General features: G+C 42.9%; 1 protein-coding gene across 7 annotated transcripts; it reads left to right on the top strand.

Moving 5' to 3' along the window:
* The first annotated feature begins 8,007 nt into the window (after positions 1-8,007).
* On the top strand, positions 8,008-20,710 carry LOC109693504 (low affinity immunoglobulin gamma Fc region receptor II-b). 7 transcript variants are annotated; one of them, XM_020174851.2, is made up of 8 exons: positions 8,008-8,223; positions 12,990-13,010; positions 13,576-13,833; positions 15,172-15,426; positions 16,114-16,251; positions 17,945-18,001; positions 20,013-20,050; positions 20,148-20,710. In XM_020174851.2, the coding sequence occupies exons 1-8, from the start codon at positions 8,112-8,114 to the stop codon at positions 20,232-20,234; spliced, it is 966 nt and encodes a 321-aa protein (XP_020030440.1). In that variant the 5' UTR covers positions 8,008-8,111; the 3' UTR covers positions 20,235-20,710. The 7 variants fall into 7 exon arrangements, with proteins under 7 accessions (XP_020030440.1, XP_073903743.1, XP_073903746.1 ...); XM_074047642.1 differs by lacking the exon at positions 8,008-8,223 and having other exon boundaries at positions 12,798-13,010; XM_020174852.2 differs by lacking the exon at positions 8,008-8,223 and having other exon boundaries at positions 12,799-13,010; positions 16,129-16,251.
* The last annotated feature ends 319 nt before the right edge of the window (positions 20,711-21,029 follow it).

The raw sequence follows: 21,029 nt of genomic DNA, 5'->3' as shown, positions 1-21,029 counted from the left end.
ACTCTTACTTCCAAAGATCATTAGCTTGCTGCTTATTATGTTAAACTACTCACAGCTTCCTTCAGTTCCTTGAAAACTATATTTCCCTCTCTTACAGAAGAGACTCACACTATCTATTTTATTTCAGCAGAGGGCAGTAGACAGCTGCAAACAGCCTTCATTTCTAAGCCCAGGAAAAACAAAGCGAGTCCATCATCAATATTTGTCTTCATATCAAGGTACCCAAAATCTGGCCCATCATGCTTAATGGGAGCCATCTTTGTGCAGAAAGGGTAGGTCTCAGATATTCCTTCCTCTTTGTGCCTTAATGGAAGGATTTATGGGGAAGAGTTTGATACTGGAGAATGAGTGTGAATTGGCAAGATAAACACAGAAAACAACATGGCAAATTTGGGGAACAACAAAAAGTTTAGTGTAAGATTTGGGTGGGGGGAACCAGTGATAGACACTCTCATGTAGTATGCACTATGCTGAAGGATATTAATGTCACCATTATGGCAAATCATTAGGACAGTGATCTGCTCTGTCAGTGGACTACCACACCATTTTTTGTTGCTGTGTTTTTTGCTTTGCTTTGTTTTTTGGTGGTACTGGGGTTTGAACTTAAGGCCTCAGGCTTACTAAGCAAGTATTCTAACATTTGAGCTACTCTGTTAGCCCTGTAGTACATTGGGTTTTTTCGAGATAGGGTCTCATGAACTATGTGCCTAGGCTGGCTTTGAACCACAATCCTCCTGATCTCTGCTTCTCAAGTAGCTATTAGCTAGGATTACAGGCATGAGCCACTGGTGTTTGGCTCTGTTTTTAATTGAGACGTATCTTGGTTTTGTTAATCTTTTCAACTTTAGCCTATTAGGAGCACATGTAGTGATTTTATATTTTTAATGTGTATTTATTTCCTTGATAAGTAATGACTTATTTTTTTTATGTGTGTATTTGGCCATTTGAATGTCCTCTTTTGTGAAGGGTATAAATTTTTTTCCTACTTAATTAGGTAGCATATCTTCATATTGATTTACATTTTGTAGATATGAGTCCTTCATCAAATATACATATTACAAATATCTTCTAGTCTGTAGCTTCCATACTCACTTTTTAAATTATATCTTTTGGTACACAAAAGCTTGATAAGTCTTTTTGAAAACAGTATGGAAGATACATTGCACTGGCTGAGGTAGAAAGACTAGGTAAGAATTTGTTTCAGGCTGGGAGTTGGTGAGTCACGCCTACAATCCTAGCTACTTAGGAGGCAGAGATCAGGAGGATTGTGGTTCAAAACCAGTTTGAGCAAATAGTTTGAGAGACTCTACCTTGAAAAAAATGCACCACAAAGGAGCTGAACATACACCAATATTTGGTGGGCAGTAAGGTGGAAGAGAGTTCAGAGAGTAACAAGAGTCTCCAAGGGCTACTTAAAAAGCTAAACATTGATCTACCATTTGATCCAGCAATACCACTCTTGGGGATATACCCAAAAGACTGTGACACAGGTTACTCCAGAGGCACCTGCACACCCATGTTTATTGCAGCACTATTCACAGTAGCCAAGTTATGGAAACAGCCAAGATGCCCCACCACTGACCAATGGATCAAGAAAATGTGGTATCTATACACAATGGAATTTTATGCAGCCATGAAGAAGAACAAAATGTTATCATTTGCTGGTAAATGGATGGAATTGGAGAACATCATTCTGAGTGAGGTTAGCCTGGCCCAAAAGACCAAAAATCGTATGTTCTCCCTCATATGTGGACATTAGATCAAGGGCAAACACAACAATGGGATTGGACTTTGAGCACATGATAAAAGCGAGAGCACACAAGGGAGGGGTGAGGATAGGTAAGACACCTAAAAAATTAGCATTTGTTGCCCTTAACGCAGAGAAACTAAAGCAGATACCTTAAAAGCAACTGAGGCCAATAGGAAAAGGGGACCAGGAACTAGAGAAAAGGTTAGATCAAAAAGAATTAACCTAGAAGGTAACACCCACACACAGGAAATCAATGTGAGTCAATGCCCTGTATAGCTATCCTTATCTCAACCAGCAAAAACCCTTGTCCCTTCCTGTTATTGCTTATACTCTCTCTACAACAAAATTAGAAATAAGGGCAAAATAGTTTCTGCTGGGTATTGAGGGGGTGGGGGGGAGAGGGAGGGGGCAGAGTGGGTGGTAAGGGAGGGGGTGGGGGCAGGGGGAGAAATGACCCAAGCATTGTATGCACATATGAATAATAAAACAATAAAAAAAAAAGAGTCTCCAAGGGGCAGCCAGAAAGGAACTCTGAAAAGTCTTTTTCTTTCTTTCTTTCCAATACTGGGGTGGGGTTTGAACTCAGGGCTTTATGCTTGCCAGGCAGGAGCTCTACCACTTGAACCATTCTGCCAGCCCATTTTTGTGTTGGGTATTTTCAAGATAGAATCTCAGGAACTATTTGCCCTGGTCTGGCTTTCAACCACAATCCTCCTGATCTCTGCCTCCTGAGTAACTAAGATTACAGGTGTGAGCCACCCGTGCCCATCTGAACCCTGAAAAGTATTGATGAAACAGACGACAAATGACCTCAGAGTCTTTAGCATGTTAATTATAATTGTTTTATGTTGATTGCTGATACAGGGTTTAAACTCAGGACCTTGCATGTACTAGGCAGGTGCTCTATCACTTGAGCTATGCCTCCAGCCCTATAATTATTTAAATTCTGTGTTTGATAGTACCAAAATCTGGCACATTCTGAGACACTTCCTATTGCTTATAATGTCTCTTGTTTTTATCTTGCTTTTTTGGTATGGGCTCAGCCTTTTTTATGAATGCTAACCATTCTGGGTAGAACAATTTACTGAAGTAAATTGTATAAATGCTTGAAAATAGGCCCCTATTTTCAGCAAGCTATTAGGATAAGAGGGTTGAAACAATCTGTTCAAGAGTTAGTCTGTTTTGTTGTTGCCATAGTTACTTTCAAAATCTTCTAGTGTTACCTTGTGCTTGGGGTGAGGGTGAGACTAGGGGTGGGAGGATGGTTTTCCTGCAGGGTGCTTTGTCAGTGTTCCTGCTCTACCCTCAACTTTAGTCCTTCCTTATGTGCCTGTACATTTGAGCGCTAAAGTACTATTGCTTCTCACTCCGTACTTGCTAGCTTGAGAGGTGCAGTCATTTCTGTTGTCCTAGACCTGCCCCACTCTTAGGCAAGGCCCTCTGTTCCTCTTCAGTGAGCTACCATCTCCCTCAATGGTAGATCTCTAATGGTCTGAGCCTGGAATAATTTTGGCTCCTTCCCCAGAGTTGAGATGTTTTTTTGGTTTTTTTTTTTTTCCCCTGTTTCCTCCCTCCTCACATCATGGGGCTTTTGCCTGTGCCCTGGACCTTTCTCCTGTGATTAAGGCTTTGAACCTGAGGAGAAAGGGTGCAGGTAGGCTTCATGCCTTTCCCACAGTGGCAGTTATTCCCATCATGTAGGCATGCACCACTAGGGAGGCATTCTCTGGTCTTGACCTGCCCACACAATCTTTTCATGATGGAGGTCCATGGAAGAGACCCAAGAATAGGATGAACTTAGTTTGTATCATTAGCTCTCAGTTCTTGGCTACGCTGGTTTTTAGCAATTTAGTGAATGTTTTAGCTGAATTCTATAAATCCATTTGTATGTAGCCCTATCTTCCTCCCAGGCTCTGTGATTGGTGAACTCAAGCTCACATTCTAGCTCTCCTTGGAAATACCCATCTTTCTTTAGATTTCAGTATAGTTGCTTGCCCCACTACCTTAGCAACTCTGATGGGTTCAAGAGTTACATATTATCTTGCTCTTGCTTGTGGTTCTAATTAAGATATTTTAATGTGGTTGTTTTTCATAACTGTGTCTACCACACTGGTCAAAATGGCCAAGTACAAAATGAAAAAAATAACCAGATTTATACATGTAAGAATATGGTGGGTAGAACCAAGAAGAATTTTTGGTATCAAATCACTGAGCTAATAGCCAGAGTCCTGCAAGGAGAATTCTTTTCTTCTTTTTGGCAGCACTAGGGTTTGGACTCAGGGCCTTACACATGCTAGGCAGGTGCTCTACCACTTGAGCCACTCCATCAGCCCTTTTTTGTGATGGATTTTTTTTTTCCAGATAGGATCTCATGAACTATTTGCCTCAGGAAGAATTCTTAAAGACTATACAGTTATTGGCAAAAAAAAAAAAAAAAAAAAAAAAAAGAAATGGACAAGCAGACCTATGGAAAAAATAGCCCAAAAGTAGACCTATGGAGTTTTTGTCAACTGATCTTTGACAAAGAAGCAAATGCAATACAATGGAGAAAAGACAGTCTTTTCAACAAATGGTGCTAGAACAACTGGACATATACATGCCAAAAAATGAGTCTAGATATGTATACTATACCTTTCACAAAAACTAACTCAAAATGTATCAAAAGATACATGTAAAAATGCAAGTTGTAAAAATTCTAGATGATAACACAGGAAAACAGACATGATGACAACTTCTTAGATACAACACCAGAAGAAAGAAGTAATCTAGGAGAGACATAATCAAAATACTGGACTTTATTAAAGTTAGAAACTTCTGCTTTAACAAAAAGTCACTGTCAAAGGAATGAGAAGACAAGCCATGGAGTGGACGTCTGGGCATGGTGGTACAAGTCTGTAACCCACTACTCAGAAGGCAGAGGCAGGAGTCAAGGCCAGTATAGGCCACATAGTGAGACTTTCTCTCTCAAAAAAAAAAAAATTGCAAAAGACATGTCTAATAAAGAGCATCCAGTCCATCTCCCTCACTCTCCTGAGGTCCAGAGAGGCAGTACCTTGCTCAAGGTCATACAGTGGTATAGCCAGGCCTAAAATCAGACCTCATCTCTTCCTTTCTAACTTAAGTCGAGGCTTCCTCAGAATAGCCCTCCTACAATATTAGTGCTCTTTTCCGTCTCATCAGAACTCTTCAGCAAGCTTCTGCTCTGGTGAAAAATGGTCAACAAATTTACATTCTGGAGTCAATGATCCACAAAGCCTAGGGCATTTGCATTTCTAAAAGGTTGTAAGAGATGACAACAGTTTTAACATAAAGAACAGAGTTCCCTGATGAAGTTTCCTGGCTAGCCTGGTGATGTGGGTGCCTGGATCCAGCTGAACCTCTCACACCAGAGCATCCTCAACTCAACCATTCTTTCTCCTTTTTTCTCCCTTCGTGGCTGCCTCTCAGACTTCCTCCTTCTCTGAGGTGGCATATTCATGGGGGAAGTGGCTAAAACCAGGAAATCTAGTGGGGACTGATAAAGCAATCACAGGGATCCACTGAAAGGAACCCAGGACATTAAGAGGAAGAGAAACAAATATAACCAAGCAGAGTGCAGGGAAAACAATGTACTTCTGAACCACGTGGCTGGAATCTGAGCATGTCTAGAGTTGGAGCCATTTGAGTTTCTAGCATTTATCTGCCCTTTCCAAGTGGGTCTATAAATATCAGTCCCCACTGGAAGCCTTGAGCTAGACTTTGCTAGTCTTCAATGATACAATAATAAAGACAATTTATGTCAATTTGAGTGAAATTGTATTCATGGATTTTTCTCGTTTCATCATCACAACATTACAAAGTAACTACTAATTTAATCTTTTAAAAAAGTGTAATATTCATTTAACATGTGAGGCAACAGAGCTTAGAAAGGGTGAATAATTACATCCAAGACTGTACATCTAGTAAGGGATGAAGTTTTTGGGTTTTTTTTTTTTTTTGGTTATACTGGGGTTTGAACTCAAGGCCTCATGCTTACTAGGCAGGCACCCTACCACTTAAGCCATTCCGCCAACACCCCCCCCACCCCAGAGATGGAGGCTTTTGATCTGGGTCTTTCTCTAAAGCCCATGGTCTTAATGATGATTTTGTGATTTTTGAATTACTCATACCTTTTCCATTGCCAGAAATACACATTTTATTTCAAGCTGCTCCTTTCAAAGAATTCTCCTTTCTGATTGGCATATTTCAGTTTTCAATCACATGTCCCTATATTCGTAACCATTTTCTTGTATAAACATCTTGTATTTTGTGCCTTTCTGGCTGTGATGGGAAAGAAACTCCTATTTCAGTTTCTGTTTAGTGTCCCTAGAAATGCCCTACCTACCATTTGTCCAAAAAATGATGTCTGAGTCTTTCAGCTCAGTGAAATGGCTGGTAATGGTAATTGGGGCTTGAGACAATTCAGGAAAGTAGCATGTGCGATATGCACAGATTTCTGACCATTTTCTCACCGTGGCGCTCAGAGAAAACCACACGTGTAAAGTTGTAAACAAATGAGACTACTCACAGCTAGTGTACTGTCAGGCCATCCCCAGGCCAGAGGACCACTTGGTGGTTCAGTGCACCTGCAACTCACACAAGGTGTGTAGGTGGTTTCTGCACAGTTTGGAAAGCCACTCAAATGTAGAAAACATGAAATCTTTTTTTTTTTTTTTTTACTGTACTGGGGGTTGAACTTAGGACCTCACACTTACTACACTTGCTAGGCAGGTGTTCTACCATTTGAGCCACTCTGCCAGCCCTGGAAAACATGAAATCTTTAACATCAGATAGACCTGGTTTCATATTCTGACTACATTGCTTACTAACCATCTAGCTTTGGATAAACCATTTTAACTTCTCTGCAGCTAACTTTGTTCATATGTAAGCAAAAATGATAATATTTATCTTCTGGGATTGTAAAAATTAAGAGATAAGTCTAGTGCTTCCTCTGGAATAAGCATTTATATGCTTACACAGTAATTATTAATTTTGTTTTCTTATTGTCCTAACTATATATTATTCTTATCTTTTTATTTCTAATGATACTTTAAAAGGATTGATGTCAGCCAATTGCTTTCTCATCACTGGTTAAAAACCAGGTAAGGGTTGGAGGGGATGGGGGGCTAGGATGATGTCAATAATAAAAGCGTGTGTTAGAGAGGCTGGAGCTTTTGAAGGTTTCTGAAGACCACAGAGTGAAAGAAAATTTTACAATGTCATTTCCTTGAGGTATTACAGCTTGCTTCCTGAAAGGGCACTTGGGAAAGAGGCCCAAGGAGAGGGCCGAAGACAGATTCCAGAATATCTCATGCTATGGGGATGTTGAGGGAGAACAAATATTGATGAGGGTAATAGAAGGCAAGAAAAAAAATAGCATCTATTGTACACCTATGATGTATGAAGCACTCTGTTAGCACTCACATTCTCTGTTATTTTCCAAAAAACTTGAGTGCAGTGGTTCTTAACCAGGGGCAATTTTGCCCTCCAGGGAATATTTGCCAATGTGTGGGAGTCTTTTTTGGGGACACCTTGCACAAGAGCTCTACCACTTGAGCTATGCCCGAGTCCACTTTTTTGTTTTTCAACTGGTATTCAGACTTGAACTTACAGCTGCAAGGCCCATGTTGTCTCACCACGCCATGGTGGTAAGAGTGGTGATAAGAAAAATGACCAGGATAAAGAAACAAGATTGGTGTTCAATAGATACTTATTGAGATATTCATTTACTTAATGAATAAATAAATGAATAAAAGAGTGAGTGAAAGAAGGAAATAAAAGTCATCTTATTGGTACTCTGACATGCCTCTTGTTCATATTCCACAATCCAAAAGTGAGTTGGGCATTATGACGACAGAGAAAATCACATGAGGGTGGGTAGTCTCAAGCCCCTATGCCCAATTTCAAGGAGAGTCAGATTCCAGAGTCTGGGTCTCCAGATGGAAGAAGTACCAGAAGGCTGCCCGTCCACTGTCTTCTATTACCTTTTCTAAGGAGGATAGAGACGGAGATAAGAAATTCTGACCTGAGGGAAATGTGACCATTTCCCTTTATCCCAGAGGCCCAGGCTACCTATTACCTCAGAGAAGAGGGAAGTTGTTTTCCAATGTATTAAACATCTGTGACTTGAGCTGAGCCAAACTGATTCTGCGAAGCTCTGAATCTTCTAGCAGGGAACAGAGAGGAAAGAGGGTGGGAAGGGAGGAGCCTATGATTAAACAGACCGTTTCTTTTCACTTCCTCATTTGGACTCCAGAATTTGTTTGTCCTCTGTGTAGAATCTGTCAAGTCTGGACAGTAGCCCGTGCCTGCGTGCAGTTGGAGCCAGCTTGCTCCAGGCGTGATGGGAATCCTCTCATTCCTACTGCTGCCTGCCATTGAGAGTGACTGGGCTGACTTCAAGTTCTCACAGACTTTGGGCCACATGCTACTGTGGACAGCTGTGCTGTGTCTGGGTGAGTCAGGGCCCCCAGGAAGGAAGCAGGAGCAGGGATAGCTGGGTTGGGATTCAGCTTGGGCAAGGATTAGGGTATCATGGAAAGCATGTTGGGAAAACCAGGAGTGTGAAGGCAGGCTAATGAAGAACTCTTGACAACCTTGCTGGCCTTCAAAAATCAACATTGGCAGAGTTTTTTTTTTTTTTTTAATTGTCTCTTACCCAACTTCACTGGGCATCCAGCCGGCCACCTGATGCTCTGCCACCCCCCATATCAGAATCTGCTCTGAGGAAAGTTTAGTGACTTAGACTTGAGTGATAAATGAATGGTCACTTTGTTTCCCTTTGAATTTGTGATTCACATGGGACCAAATCTTAGGCAATGTGGCTAGTGATAACTTAGACAAAGGTGGGAGGAAGCCTTAAGATGTATTAGAGGGGGGTAGCCTTGGCCATTTTCTGTGCCCCTGAAGCTACTCTGTGCAGCAGAAGCTCATTCTCTTTCTGTATAAGGAGACCCCACTGGTCAGAAGCACAGAGGGGACTGGGTGTCAGAGAGTTCACACACCTGGACAATTCAGTTGAGGGACTAGAGAAATCACTAATACCTCAGACTGTGCAGACCTTGGGGTTGGGTAGTGGCTCTGATCAGCAAGAAATCCAGGTTCTTTGGCCAAGATGGGGGATGATTTTCTGGTCATGTTCTCAGCTGCAAGCCAGGGGCTAGGAACTGATGGTGCTGGGTGGCTGATGGAAGAGTCTGGGAGAAGTCTAGTAGGGGAGGCTTACATCAAGACCATCTCCTCAAGCTCAATTCTTGGGACTTCCACCATTACCTCTCAGAGAAAGGCATATAGCTACTCCTCATAGTTACTTGCTATGACTCATAGTGATTCTGGCCAGCTCCAGGAGACCTCATCCTTCAATGCTGAATTGACACAGGGCTACTGGAGGCAGAGGTAAGGAGGAGAGAGCATTTCCCCATGAGGGATTCAAGTAGAACAGAGTGTAAAGTGAGCACTGAACCACCTCAGTTTTGTGTGGGAGGCTCAGCCCTAAAGAGGCATGTGCTTCTTCACTTGCGCTAAGGATGTCACCCACTGTGCCAGTCATCTTGGTATTTTCTTCTTTGGGGATTTGGTTAAATCCACTTTTCTATTCTTTTTCAGGCCTCAATATTCAGGTCTTCACCACTTGATTCAATTTTACCACACCCTTTGATTGTGTCTTGAACACTCCTGACTTCCATCCATGCTGCAGACTGAGACCATGGTGTCTTCAAGTACAGCTATGGCCATCACTGCACTTCATAAATGCCATCAGTGCTAGACTATTGCCTACTGAAAAGCTTCTAATTCCATCATTGTGGTGCATGTTCCCATTGCACCCCAAATGGACCTTCTACTGTGGACAGACAAAGCACACATTGCACTTTGTTTTCAACACCTTTGCTTCTGCTGATTCTCAAACTGCCTTTTTAAACCTATGTAAGTTCTATGTCAAGCGCTGTTCTAGGATTCACAATAGACAGTTTCGTTACCCAAAGTACATGGTCATTGCCTCCTTCACATGAGTACATTGGGTATGAATACAGTTTTCCTTACTATTTGTTGGATGTAGAATGAATACATGATTAGTGACTTCTCTCTCCTTTTCTCATCTCTTTCTAATTTTTTGTCTTCCTCTTCCTTTTTACCACTCTTTCAATTTACTGTGTTCCTTATCAATCTTTCATACTCAGGTTTTTAGCTATTACTTCTATGACAATAACCCCTAAACCTATTTCTCTTGCTCATCTCATTATAATTTCATATTTCTTCCTAATGATTGGATACCTCCAAATAGATTTGCCAGCTCAGAAACAAAATATATTCAAAGTCCAATTTATAATCTTTCCCTTATAAGTGCTCCTATCCTTCTAATATTTATATTTGCATGAGTATAGCCACCTTTTTTCCTGGCCAACCCAACATCTCATCAAGTTTTCTCAGTTCTGCCTCTTAAATTTTTCTCATATCTGTACCCTCTTTATTTCCTACTGTCAATACAGATGGACAAGTAAGGGCATGGAGAATACAGTTGCAATTGTTGGAGACAGAGAAGGGCAAAGAAGTTAAGGGGATTTTCAGTGAGGTAATTGTAATGATGAATCATTTATTCTAAGCTAGATAGGGGGGGATGAAGGCAAATGTGGACTTAGGGATGTTATGTTAAAAGCGGTGGTGATCACTGGGCACTGGTAGCTCATGCCTATAATCCTAGCTATGCAAGAGGAAGAGATCAGGAGGATTGTGGTTTGAAGCCAGCCCAGCCAAATAGTTTGCAAGACTCTTATCTCAAAAAACCCTTCACAAAAAATTGGGCAGGTGGAGGGGCTCAAGGTGAAGGCCCTGAGTTCAAGCCCCAGTACCACAAAAAAATAAAAAATGTGGTGGTAATCAAAGATGATTATGGAAGTTGTACTTGAGCAGATGAAATGGAAGAAGAGGAAGTTGTGATTGAATCATGGAGTGTTTGATTTTGTGATTTATTTTTTAGTTGATACGGTTCATAGTAATGAAAAGGCCTTGAGTATAACATGGGCACATGTAGCTAAGTTGTATGAAAGAAAGTTCACTGGAGATGAGCAGGTCAAGGAAGGAAGGAGCCAGATCTTGGACAGGTCATCCACAAGTATTCTGGATCACTTCAGTCATCTTTTTCTTAACTAATCTCTGGTACTTCCCTTGTTCCAATTAATCTGACACAGCACTTTCAGCTCTAACAAGAACATTTCAAGTGACTTCCTATTGTTCAGGGAACTAAAGAGCAAATTTTAAAAGTTAGTTTATATTTATTTAAAACTTACTAAGATGTGTTAGAGAGCACACACAATGCCTTATCTAGATTACCTCATTTAATCCTTATAACAAACCTATGAAGTGAACATCGCTGTCATTTACAATCAAGGACACTGAAGCAGTGTCACATAGCAGTGGTGAATCAACATTTAAGCTCAGTCTCTGTTCTTATTGACCTTCACATGATTTGGCATTTGGAGCCCTCCACAATCTGGCTTCTACCTCCATTTTCAGCTTTGTTCCTGATTATTGGGAGTGCTTTAGCAGAAACCAAGAAATCAAGCGAAGCTGGGCAGCAGCTTTCTGGAAATATTGACAAGTCCCTGCCAGTCCTTCCCATGGAATAGCTCTTCCCTTTCTGTCAAAATCCCATCAATCCTTGAAATTCCATGAATGCCACCTTCTCCATAGGGTGTCCCTCCTTACCAACCTTAAACCTTAAATTATGCTAAACACAGAGCTCTAGGATCTTTTCGTCCTCTGAGCCTTTATAGTATTAAGAACACTCTTTTGCATAGATTGCACATATGCTTATCTCCACCATTACACTGTTGGCTTCAGTGGGGGCAGGGACTTGTATCTTTTGCTTTAAGTAGATTGAGAATGAACTGTAAGGCAGCAGGAAGTCAATGCAGGTTTGTTGATTAATGCCAGATTGAAAGGGATGGAATGAATTGTCTAAGCATACATATTGGGATGTGGTGAAATCAGGACCAAAATCCAGTTCTCTAGATTTTCAGACCAACACTCTCCACAGTGTCCCCTTCTTACCCTTTGTTCCCACTTCAGTTTCTTTCCATACTTTTGTCTGTGAAAATATACACAGATTTGGAAGCCTCTGACTTTCTCTCACCCAAATACAAGGGAAAACCCTGTCAACTGATGAACACATATACACACATACACATGAACACACACATCTGGCTGTAATTCATCTAAGGAGCAGTTTTGATTCTTTACACAATCAATAATGGCCCCCACACATCTCCACTCTTGCTCTCAGCTTTGCTGGCTCTTCCTGTCACATGCTTTGCCTTCACTGAGGACGTTTTGTCCTTCACTCAGTACCATTCCACCTGCCCCCGCAACAAAGCCCCAGAGCTGGAGTCCCTTGCTAGTCTCCTCCTATCGGATTTGCTTAACAACAAAATTCTGGAAAACCTAATGTCAAGCAATTGGGATGTGAAATAAATCACAGGAGAGCCAAATACTAGAATAGAGTGCAGGTGTTAAAAATGATAGCATAGAGAAGCAGATTCATCTACTAGACCTGTATTGCTCAGTAAAAAATCAGGCTGGAGAGTACTTTTTTTTTTCTGGCAATACTGGGATTTGAACTCAGGGCCTTGTGCTTGCTATGCAGGCACTTTACCAGTTGAGCCATGCCTACAGCTGGGGAGCACTTTTTAATAGTATATCCTCACCTGCCATTTATATATATCTGTTTTTAAATATTATTTGTATATATTTTCGTGGGGAAAAGCCAACAGGACAAATGCCAAGGTGATATTATTTTTGTCATATGTATTTTCTATTTTTCTACAATGATCATGGACCACCTGTATAATCTCTACTTCCTCCCCTCAAAAGAAAAACTCCTGCTCTAAGGATAGACTCTGGTAAAAAACCATTCATGCTAAAGGATAAATCATATAAAGTCCAACAGACAACTTTCCAGGGACATTGTTACTTTAATCAATCAATAGTGCTAAGTCAAACAAATGTTACAACACAGATGGAAGAGGATTTTATTTCATCTTTTTTTTGTTATTGGGGAAGGAGCTCCCAATGTCTTTGAAAATGCACCTCATCCGGGCAGTCCCAGGGGATAGCCATTGGGCCATATGGGTGAAGGAGACTCTGGACTGGGCAAACATGTCTCAGTGTGGAGGTTCAGGCCCCGGCTCTGATCCTTGCTTTTTTTTTTTTCTTCTTCTTCTTACAGCTCTTGTGACTGGGACAAGTGGTAAGTACTTTACTCCGTCCCTTCCCTCTCCCATCTGCTGCCTCTCTCTTCTTCAAGTGCCCTGTCTAGAGGTGCTCTCAATGCACCAGCAATCAAGCCCAGTACCAGGTCAGGACCAGAACAGGGTCATTGCTTCCAGAACATTCCCTGCCCCTCTCCCCCAGGGAAGCAGGTGGTAGGCAGCCATGGTGCACAGGTGCTCCAATCCTTTTGATTGAGAGAGAGAGAGAGAGAGAGAGAGAGAGAGAGAGAACTAAAGGAACTGTTAGGATATTTATTTTGGGGGCATGTAATTTCTGGTGATTCTCTTACTCCCATCCCCTCTCTCTCTTCTCTTTTGCCCTGTCCCGCTGAGGATCAATTGTACTCCATGAGAGTTCCTTGGGGTCTTGAGGTGGGATATATAAGGAAGAGGAATTGCTTTCAGTTGCAGAAGTCTTCTGGGCCTGGTTCCACTCTTGGTGCCCCCAAGAGGAACACAAGGGCTTCTTTGTCAGAGATTCAGGGCCTTCTTAAGCTCTTGAGGGTCCTTTTCTTCATGCTGCCTTCTCTATCCAACCCTCAGCAGCTCTCCCGAAGGCTGTGGTGAAACTTGAGCCTCCATGGATCCAGGTGCTCCAGGAAGACAGCGTGACACTGAGGTGCCAAGGGTCCCACGACCTTTGGAACCATTCCACCCAGTGGTTCCACAATGGTAGTCCAATCCCAACCCAGGTCCAGCCCAGCTATGAGTTTAAGGCCAAGATCAATGACAGCGGGGAGTACAGGTGCCAGATGATCCAGACCAGCCTCAGCGACCCTGTACATCTGGGTGTGATATCTGGTCAGTATTTGGAAGACCCAAGAAGGGGCTGGGGGACCAGGAGAGGGGATCTGCTTACACTGCAGAGGCTTGCCTGGTTTTTGGCCACTCGTTTCCTTTTTCACCCACCCCTTTGCTTAGCATGTGTGATGGTAGGGGTTACAAATTCCTAAGAAGTTCCTCAGCATATGTGAATAGTTGCTTTTGCCTCAGTCCTGATTGAGCAAGAGGGTTCAAAGGCCACAGACAGGCAGTTGAGTGTGACAGAAGCAGAAGGAAGTCCCTACTTCATAAAAACTCTTCTATTTTCACGGAAGAGCCAAAAACCCACAGAGTGACAACAACTGAATCCTAGTCTTTGAAACTACTAGCCATAAACATATGATGAGTTCATTTAACCCTTGAGTCTCAGTTTTCTCAACTGCTGAACTGGGATGTCAATGCCTCCGTCCCTCATGGAGTTCGGGGAAAGCTGTGCAAAGTTCTCTATGCCCTATCTCCAAACTCTCATGGTGCTGGATGTCTCTGTCTGTCTTTCTCTTTCCCCAGCCTGTGGGCAACTCATGGTGAAAATTATGTCTCCTCCTTCTCTGCATTTGCAGCTCCTGAGACAGGCCAGGGCTTAATAAATATTTGCTAAACAGATCAGTGATTTTACAAAGCTCATGGCAAAAAATAGGCTTCCCATAAAGAAAAGTTATCATGTGACTATGGTAACTACTGTTATTACAACTCTTTACTTAGTTCCCTCACTTGATTCCCATATTTTCCTCAAAAGTATACAGCAAGCTAATGACTTAACTTGTGATACTGAGGTCTTAGACGAAGACTCTGCTGAACTGAAGTTCCACTTTTATTAATATTCATAAAGTAAGCCAACATTTGTTGGAGGTTCAAGATTTCTAGTACCCCCAAAATATGCATCTCTGCTATGTCCCCTTCACATGCACTCTCCTCAGTCAGACTGGCTTTCTCCCTCCATTCCCCCAGAGAAAATTTGCATCTCAGGGTCTCTTTGTATTCTTTCTGACAGGACAGGGCTGCAGTGGCCTTCTCCAAGGAGAGGACAGAGCAGATGAGCATATCTTGAACTCCTGCTGTGTGCCAGGAACTACTGTAGATGCATTGTCTTATCATGCCCATTTTCACAGATGGGAAACTGAGACCCTGAAGGAGTTACATTCCTTCCCCAAGATTTCAGAGGTCATAAACGAATGGAGCCAGAGTTAGAGATTGAGATTGCTTGATCCCAAACTTCAGCTCTTCTCTCTGCATGTTATGTCCCACCAGTAAGGATGGTTTGAGTCTCAGAGTTGTGCCAAGACCTTCTGGATCCTGTAGTCCTTTCATGTCTTTCAGACTGGCTGCTGCTCCAGACCCCTCAACTAGTGTTTCAAGAGGGGGAAACCATCTTGCTGAGGTGCCACAGCTGGAAGAACAACCTTCTGAACAAGATTATATTCTACCAGAATGGAAAATCAAAGAAGTTTTCCCATTTCAGTGGCAACTTGTCCATTCCAAAAGCAAACCACAGTCACAGTGGTGATTACTACTGCAAAGCAAATATAGGAAAGATGTCATATACATCACAGTCTGTGGCCATCACTGTCCAAGGTATGAGAACTTTGTCAAGATGTAGGGGAGGGAAGAAGAGGGAATAGACAAGGGCTAAGGTCATGTAGGCCTATAGGGAGATCCAAGCAATACACAGCAGCAAAACTGGGCACTAGAGCAAAGAGAGTTTTGGAGGCCTTGCCAAGTATTGACCAGTGGACAGGACAGGGGCCAGAGCTCAGATCCTTCAGCTTCCAGGTGATGGGTTCACAAGGCTGTCATCCACTTGAAATGTAGACCCAATACTAAGGACAATAGTAAAACAGAGCTCCCTCATTGGTACAGAGGTTCCCTCAACTCCTGGGCATTCCTAAGAACTGAGGTTTACCTTATTTCTTCATGATTCATGTTCACTCTTGAAAATTTGGCATGTTCTGGACAGTAGTAATTCCTCCAACTCTGAGAGGTTTCAGGCCCATCTTCCTCACTACCCCCAAGGGTCGTCCCTCTGCTTCTACACACTCACCAGTGTGCCTTTATTAGTTTGGTGCAGTCAGTTGGTATAGGGGAGGCAAGTCTAGCCACAAAACACTGTGGATAGACAACATTGTAGGGTGAAGTGAGTATTACACCTGTGAGCAACCCAGATACAGGGCAGCTTCAGCTAACAAGCACTAGGGCATAGCATTGGAGGGTGGGGGGTAGAAGTGAGTCAGAGAGAGGGAGTACTTTATTATTTGTCCTTAGGTTTTTCTCCTCCAGGGTCCAAGTCAAGTGACTCTTCATTGGTATGGACGATTGTGGCTGTGGTCACTGGGATTGCTGTTGTGGTCATCATCGTCACCATAGCAGCCTTATCTTACCTCAAGCGAAAGTGGACTCCAGGTTTGTGGCTCTCTTTGGTCCTTCTTGTTAACAGTTTCTACTTGACTGAGGCCTAACCCCAGACTTGCCAAAACCTCTTCTTTGGGCTAGAGAATCTTTAGGGTTCACTATAGCTCCATCATTAGCCATCCATCCATTCATTCATTCATCCATTCAACAAGTCTTTTTGCTGTTGTTTTGGGTGTTTTGGTTTTTGGTGGTACTGGGATTTGAACTCAGGGCCTCATGCTTGCTAGGCAGGTGCTCTACCAGCCCTCAACAAGTCTTAAACAAACTTGCTTATATGTTAAGCACTGTGCAAAACACTGTGGATGATATAAAGATAAATAAGTCTAGTTTCTGTTCTCAGAATTGTGAGAAAGGCAGAAGTACAAATAGATAATCATAAGAGGATAAAAGCAATGATAGAGAAATGGAAAGCCTTTGTTACTGATATAGGGGAGGCTCCATAACCCAGTGTGTTAACCCACTTTCTGTTACTATAACAAAGTGTCTCAGATAATCAGCTTATAAAGAGAAAAAGGTTATTTTGGCTCAGTTTTGGACGTTCCAGTGCATGATTGGTTGACCCTGTTGCTTTGGGCTTATGATGAAGCAGCACATCCTGATGGGAGCACATGGTAGGGGCAAAATTGCTCAACTTATGGCCAGAGAGCAAAGATAGCAAGGAACAGAGCAGGGATCCCATAGTCCCTTTTAAGGGCATGTTCCAAAGACCTGCAGACCTCTCATTAGATTCTTCTTAAGGGTTCCACCATCTCCCAGTACTACCACCCTGATGACCAAGCATTTAACACATGGGACTTTGGAGAACACTCAAGATCCACACTATAGCAGCCAGCCTGGGCTGGGTCAACTAGAGGCAGTTTCATGGGGAGGCAGAGTGATGTAGTGACTGAAGCACAGGTAGTGGGGCCAGAATGCCTAGATTCAAATCTTAGTGCCTAGCTCACTAGCTATATGAACTTGGGTGAATTATTCAACCTCTCTGCCCCATTTTCCCCACCTGGAGAGCAGGGCCACTGATAAGACTTACCTTGTAGGATTGTTATGACAATGAATGAGGCTGAAGCTCTTATGTCAGTGCCTAGTAGATAGTAAAAAGCATACAAATATGAGGTATTCCTACTATGGAGGAGGTGATGCTTGGGGTAATTAGGCAAAGAGGACTGGCAGAACATGCCCAGAATAGGGGCCAACACATGGAAACGAGGAACATTGTGGGTAAGATGGTAGGGGGTCAAAGAAGGAGCAAAGAGAGGGCAATAGAACACTGAGAAAGAGAGAATAATACTACTAACAACTCACAGGCACATTGTAATTAGATCAGAAGCAGGAGCTCAGTTATTGATACAAATAAACATTTCAATACTATGATACTGAGATAAATAAGCCGCACTTTTAAAAAGCAGAGCAAGCCTAAGAAAGATGCAGTGGAGTGAACTTTCTGACATTCTTTAGAGCCCCCAAGGGTTTGTTGTTTTATGGCAATGAATGAGGCTGAACCAGCCCTTTTACCTTAACCATTGGAGCTGTTCTTAGGCTGGGGAACTGGGGAGTGGGGAGGAGAGGAGTTGCCTCTGTGAGTGAGTGAAGACTCTGTTGGTTCTAACTCAATCCTGCCCCTGATGCTTGGTCCTGAGGAGTCAGCCCCACCTCATAATCCTACTAACCTCCTATGTGCCCCTCCTAGCTTTCTCAGGAAACCCTGAGCACAGGGAAATGGGAGAGACCCTCCCCGAGGAACCAGGTGAGTACAGTTTGCCCTCTGGGGGCTTTATGGTACCCCACCCAGGGCTGCTGCATGAATTAGAGCCTGCAAGAAGCAGCTTGTATGAGTTCAGCTGGTGCACAGAAGAGGGAGGGAGTAGAGGGAGGAAGGCAGGGGCTCAAATTCTTGGTCAGTTCTGAGTCTAACTCCTCGGGCTAAAACAAATCTCACTAGGGATGAGATAAGGAGCCTTGGTCCCAGATAGAGAGGGGAGGGCTGCATCCAATTCGGACAGTACCGAAATTTTTATGAATCTGGGGATTCCAGATTTCCAGAGCAGTAATCAGAGATATTTGGATCTTTCTGTGGAGATTTGGCAGAGCTGGCAAAGAACAAGTGTTAGGAATTGTGGAATGGAGACCAATAGGATTAAAGAGATAGGAGTCTAAGAGAAAAGGACAATGAGTCAGGGAAAACCCAGCAGGTTTGTTACGGAATCTGCCCCTGGGGAGAGATAGGGGTGAGTGTGGTAGAGCTTAGCTTTAAGTAGATTATTAAGAAGAGGTTTGAGCTTGAGAAAATTTGAAACTAGATCCACGAGTGGGTTTTATTGTTGTGAGCATCTCTTGGTTGAGTGCCCACTCATGTCAGTTTATTACATTTTGGCCGGCATCATACAGTGCTCCATCATATAATGGAACTTGAACATGTCACTCCTGAGGTGGCTGGGTTGGCTTAGATGACCTTGGAGATCTTATCTGCCTGACTTTTCCAGAACCAGTGACCATCCAATCCCTGGCCCAGGTGGAAGTATAAAAGGAGTAGGATTAGTCCAGGCAACTTCCTGACTGAAGTTAAAGTCAGAGTACAAAGGAAACGAATCTTCTCTGGGGGCTCCTACGACAGCAGACAAGGGCAGGAAGGAGGCTGTGGCGGATTCTACCTCAGAGGCTGGAGTGTGACTCAGAGCCCAGCCAACAGATTTGAGAAGCTTTAGCAAAATGCCACTTATCTAGCTGCGCGTCGTCACATGGAGATGTGGGCTTGAACCAAACCAGATGTAAAATAATCCAAACATGACTGCGCTCGCCACCTTTTCTGATCCTGTCTACACTGGCATAAGCACATTTTACAAGGCATTTATGCAGCCAGGCACTGGAGCTGATGCTTTCCTGAAAGGCATAGTAACATGCTGGGATTTGTTGAGAAATGTTTTAGAAGGGGAATTCTGAGCTTGGTTTGTCACAGAATTTGGAAGATGGCAAATAGGGTCTCTTTGTGTCCAAGGGAGAGTGAAGAGACTAGGGCATTGTCTTAGATTTTCCCTGACTTCCTAAGAAATGCTGATTTATAGATACTGAGGCTGCTTTTCATACTGGCAAAGTGAATTTATGGCAAAAACATGAGGGAATTTGGTGTGTCTTTTATTTTTATCAGAGAAAGTACTGTCTTTTTTTCCCGCCCTTTCTCCATCTTTTTCTCCCTCCCTTCTTTCCTCTCTTCCTCCCTCCCTCCCTTCCCTTATTCCTTCTCTTTTCTGTCTTCCTTTTCCTATGCTTTCACCCTCATCTTTCTTTCTCACTATCTCTTTCTTTCTTTTTAATGCCATGGAATACCTGATTCTTCAGAGTTCCATCAAGGATGCACCACATTCAGCCAATGTGGAAATGGCTGCTATCTTCTCTCCCTGAAATCTGTGGCCAGCACAAATCTAGACTTTATTTCACTCTGATACTGAACACCTCCCCCCTGTTCCCCATATCCCAGATCCTCAAAGCTGCCTGGTTTGCTTCAGCAATTGTCTGAGAAGAACATGGCACAAACAAAGGTTTCTGTTTGCCAATGTGGCCAATGGGGGATGGCTGTGCCAGGGATACCCAGGGTCGGGGAAGGAGGCCATATTGACTCAGCCTTGGCCTACAGGCCCAAGTCGAGGCTGGCAGTCTTTGTTTCAGGTGTGGTTTGGGCTTTGGTTTTGCAGCTTCAGAAGCACATGTAGGCCTTCTACCCCAGCAGTGCCCAGGCTGATTGCTCTGGTTTTTGCCCACAGCCGGTTCCACTGATCCTGAGGAGGCTGCCAAAGCGGAGGTGAGTGAGTCTAGCCATCTCCCCCTCCCTTCTTCCCTGCAGCAGGACTTCTAAAGACCTCTCTGTGGATGTCATTGCATATTTCTGCTTTCTCTAGGCTGAGAATACAATCACCTATTCACTTCTCATGCACCCGGAAGCTCCAGAGGAAGGAACAGAGCCTGACTATGAGAACCAAATCTAATCCCCTTTGTCTTGTCCCGGGATCTGGGGAAGAGAGTCAGAGGTGAGGATCTGGTGTCTTCTGGCCTGAATTCTTGGAGTCAAGGGGATGTTGCAGTTATGAAGGACTCCTAGAGTACCTACGTGAGTCCTGAAACCAAGAGACAATGTGGTCCCTGATGGTTGACTGTACTGCTTCCTTCCAGTCCTCAGCACTTTCCAACATCGAGACTCTTCTGTTATATATCCACATAGCCAATAAAGCTAATAAAATTACTGTTATTAAGAGATTGTAGCAACATTGGAAATCCTTCTGTTACAGGTTACATAAGAACACTTATAAGTGCATATGATCTCAGAAATGATGATGTAGACTAACATATGAACATGTTAAAAGTGATTATTTCAGGGTGATGGAATTATCAGTGATTTTTATTTTCTTCCTAATTTTTCTATGAAGATCATGTATTACTTTTATAATAAAATATGAAAACAATATTCTGTCTCTCTGTTCAAGGTCACATTAGTTGGAGCCCCATCAGTTGAGCTGTCTGGGGTCTGTTTCTCTTCGATGATAAGGATCTTGGGAAGGTAGTGATGGAGAGGATGAGGGGAAGAGGCGAGATTGGGATTTGGAGTATAGGGCGAGTGCCCCTCTTCTTTAAACTCAATACTCTTCTTCCAATGAATTTGTATTCTTGTTTCCATGTCTTCTTCCTTTTTTCTCCTATGGTAAATAAAACATGTTTGTTTGACAACAGAAGTGCTCAGGAAGTCAAACTTCAGATAATTGTCACTGGGGACTGCTGACCTGCTC

The sequence above is a fragment of the Castor canadensis genome, chromosome 11, assembly GCF_047511655.1.
Source record: "Castor canadensis chromosome 11, mCasCan1.hap1v2, whole genome shotgun sequence".
In the NCBI taxonomy this organism is placed as follows: domain Eukaryota; kingdom Metazoa; phylum Chordata; class Mammalia; order Rodentia; family Castoridae; genus Castor; species Castor canadensis.
The sequence above is the reverse complement of the archived record's forward strand: the minus strand, read 5'-3'. Positions and strand labels throughout refer to the sequence as shown.